Below are 1,657 nucleotides of genomic sequence, written 5' to 3'. Positions count from 1 at the left end.
TCATTAACCCTGATTAATTCCCTAAATATCTGATTTTTAAAATTAATTAATTAATTAACTGGATGTCCATCATTAACCCTGATTAATTCCCTAAATACCTGATTTTTTTAATTAATTAATTAACCAGATGTCTGTCATTAACCCTGATTAATTCCCCAAATACCTGATACTTTAATTAATTAATTAATCGGAGGTCCATCCTTAACCCTGATTAATTCCCTAAATACCTTATTGCTTTAATTAATTAATCAACTGGATGCCCGTCATTAACCCTAATTAATTCCCTAAATGCCTGATTTTTAAATTAATTAATTAATTAATTAACCAGATGCCCATCCTTAACCCTGATTAATTCCCTAAATACCTTATTTTTAAAATTAATTAATTAATTAACCAGATACCTGTCCTTAACCCCAATTAACTCATTAAACACCTGACCAATTTATTAATTAACTCATCAAACACTTGACCAATTAATTAATTAATTATTTAACAGGACGACTGCAATTAATTCATTAACCGACCGCGACCGACCCCAATTAACCAAAACAAACTCTAATCAACGACCCAATTAAACCCCCCCCCTTGAGAATTAATTACCCGCCAACAACAACAAACCCCCTTTTCCCGCCAAAACTGCTCCCAGAAGCCCCGCCCCCTTTTCCCTAAACCCCGCCCCCTTTTCCCTAAACCCCGCCCCCTTTCCCCAAACCCCGCCCCCTTCCCCCCAAGCCCCGCCCCTCGTCAGCCCCATAAAAACCCCCGGGGGTCCCTCAGGGCCGGCACCGAACCCCGGCGGCTCCGACATGGCCTCCACCTTCCTCCCGCTCCTCCTCCTCCTCGCCGCCCTCCCAGGTAGGTCCCGGCGCCCCCGACCTTTGACCCCCACCCCAAAATTCCCCCGGGATCATCCCAATAATCCCGATATTCCCATTTTTTCCCCCCCTCGCAGGGCTGCGGGCGGCCGTGAGCCTCGTCGAGTCCGGCGGCGACCTCAAGGCCCCGGGGGAGTCCCTGCGGCTCCTCTGCCGCGGCTCCGGCTTCACCTTCGCCAGCTACGGAATGTTCTGGGCGCGCCAGAGCCCCGGGAAGGGGCTGGAATGGGTCGCCGGGATCAGCAGCGGTGGTGGCGGCACCTACTACGCGCCGGCGGTGAAGGGCCGGTTCACCATCGCCAGGGACAACGGGCAGGGCACGGTGACGCTGCAGATGAACGGCCTCAAGGAGGAGGATTCCGCCACCTATTTCTGCGCCAAAGCTGCTCACGGCGGCGCCGGCGCCGGGGGAGGGCGGGCAAAAACCTCCAATTCTCCCGGGGGGGAGACGACACCGTTGAGCGGGTTGGGTGTCACGGTTGGGTGGGTCAATGACACGGTTGAGCGGGTTGGGTGTCACAGTTGGGTGGGTCAATGACACGGTTGAGTGGGTTGATGAGAGCGTTGAGTGGGTTGGGGTCATGGTTGGGTGGGTCGATGGTGCTGTTGAGTGGGTTGGGTGTCACGGTTGGGTGGGTCGATGAGAACATTGAGTGCGTTGGGTGTGATGGTTGGGTGGGTCAATGACATCATTGGGTGGCTCAATGACACTGGGGAGTGGGTTGATGACGTAATTGGGTCAATGACATCATTGGGTGGGTCAATGACATCACTGGGTGGGT

At 51.9% G+C, this 1,657-nt stretch overlaps 1 gene segment (V, D, J or C); it reads left to right on the top strand.

Moving 5' to 3' along the window:
- Window positions 1-787: 787 nt before the first annotated feature.
- Window positions 788-1,358, top strand: LOC113940918 (the record flags this gene model as incomplete). The annotated part of the segment is given in 2 exon segments: window positions 788-855; window positions 953-1,358. Coding segments are annotated over 2 exon segments (455 nt in total), but the record flags the coding sequence as incomplete, so codon positions are not given.
- Between the last annotated feature and the right edge of the window lie 299 nt (window positions 1,359-1,657).

The sequence above is a fragment of the Corapipo altera genome, unplaced genomic scaffold, assembly GCF_003945725.1.
Source record: "Corapipo altera isolate COAL_440 unplaced genomic scaffold, ASM394572v1 61220, whole genome shotgun sequence".
NCBI lineage: Eukaryota > Metazoa > Chordata > Aves > Passeriformes > Pipridae > Corapipo > Corapipo altera.
Note: the sequence above shows the minus strand (reverse complement) of the source record. Positions and strands in the feature narration are given on the sequence as shown.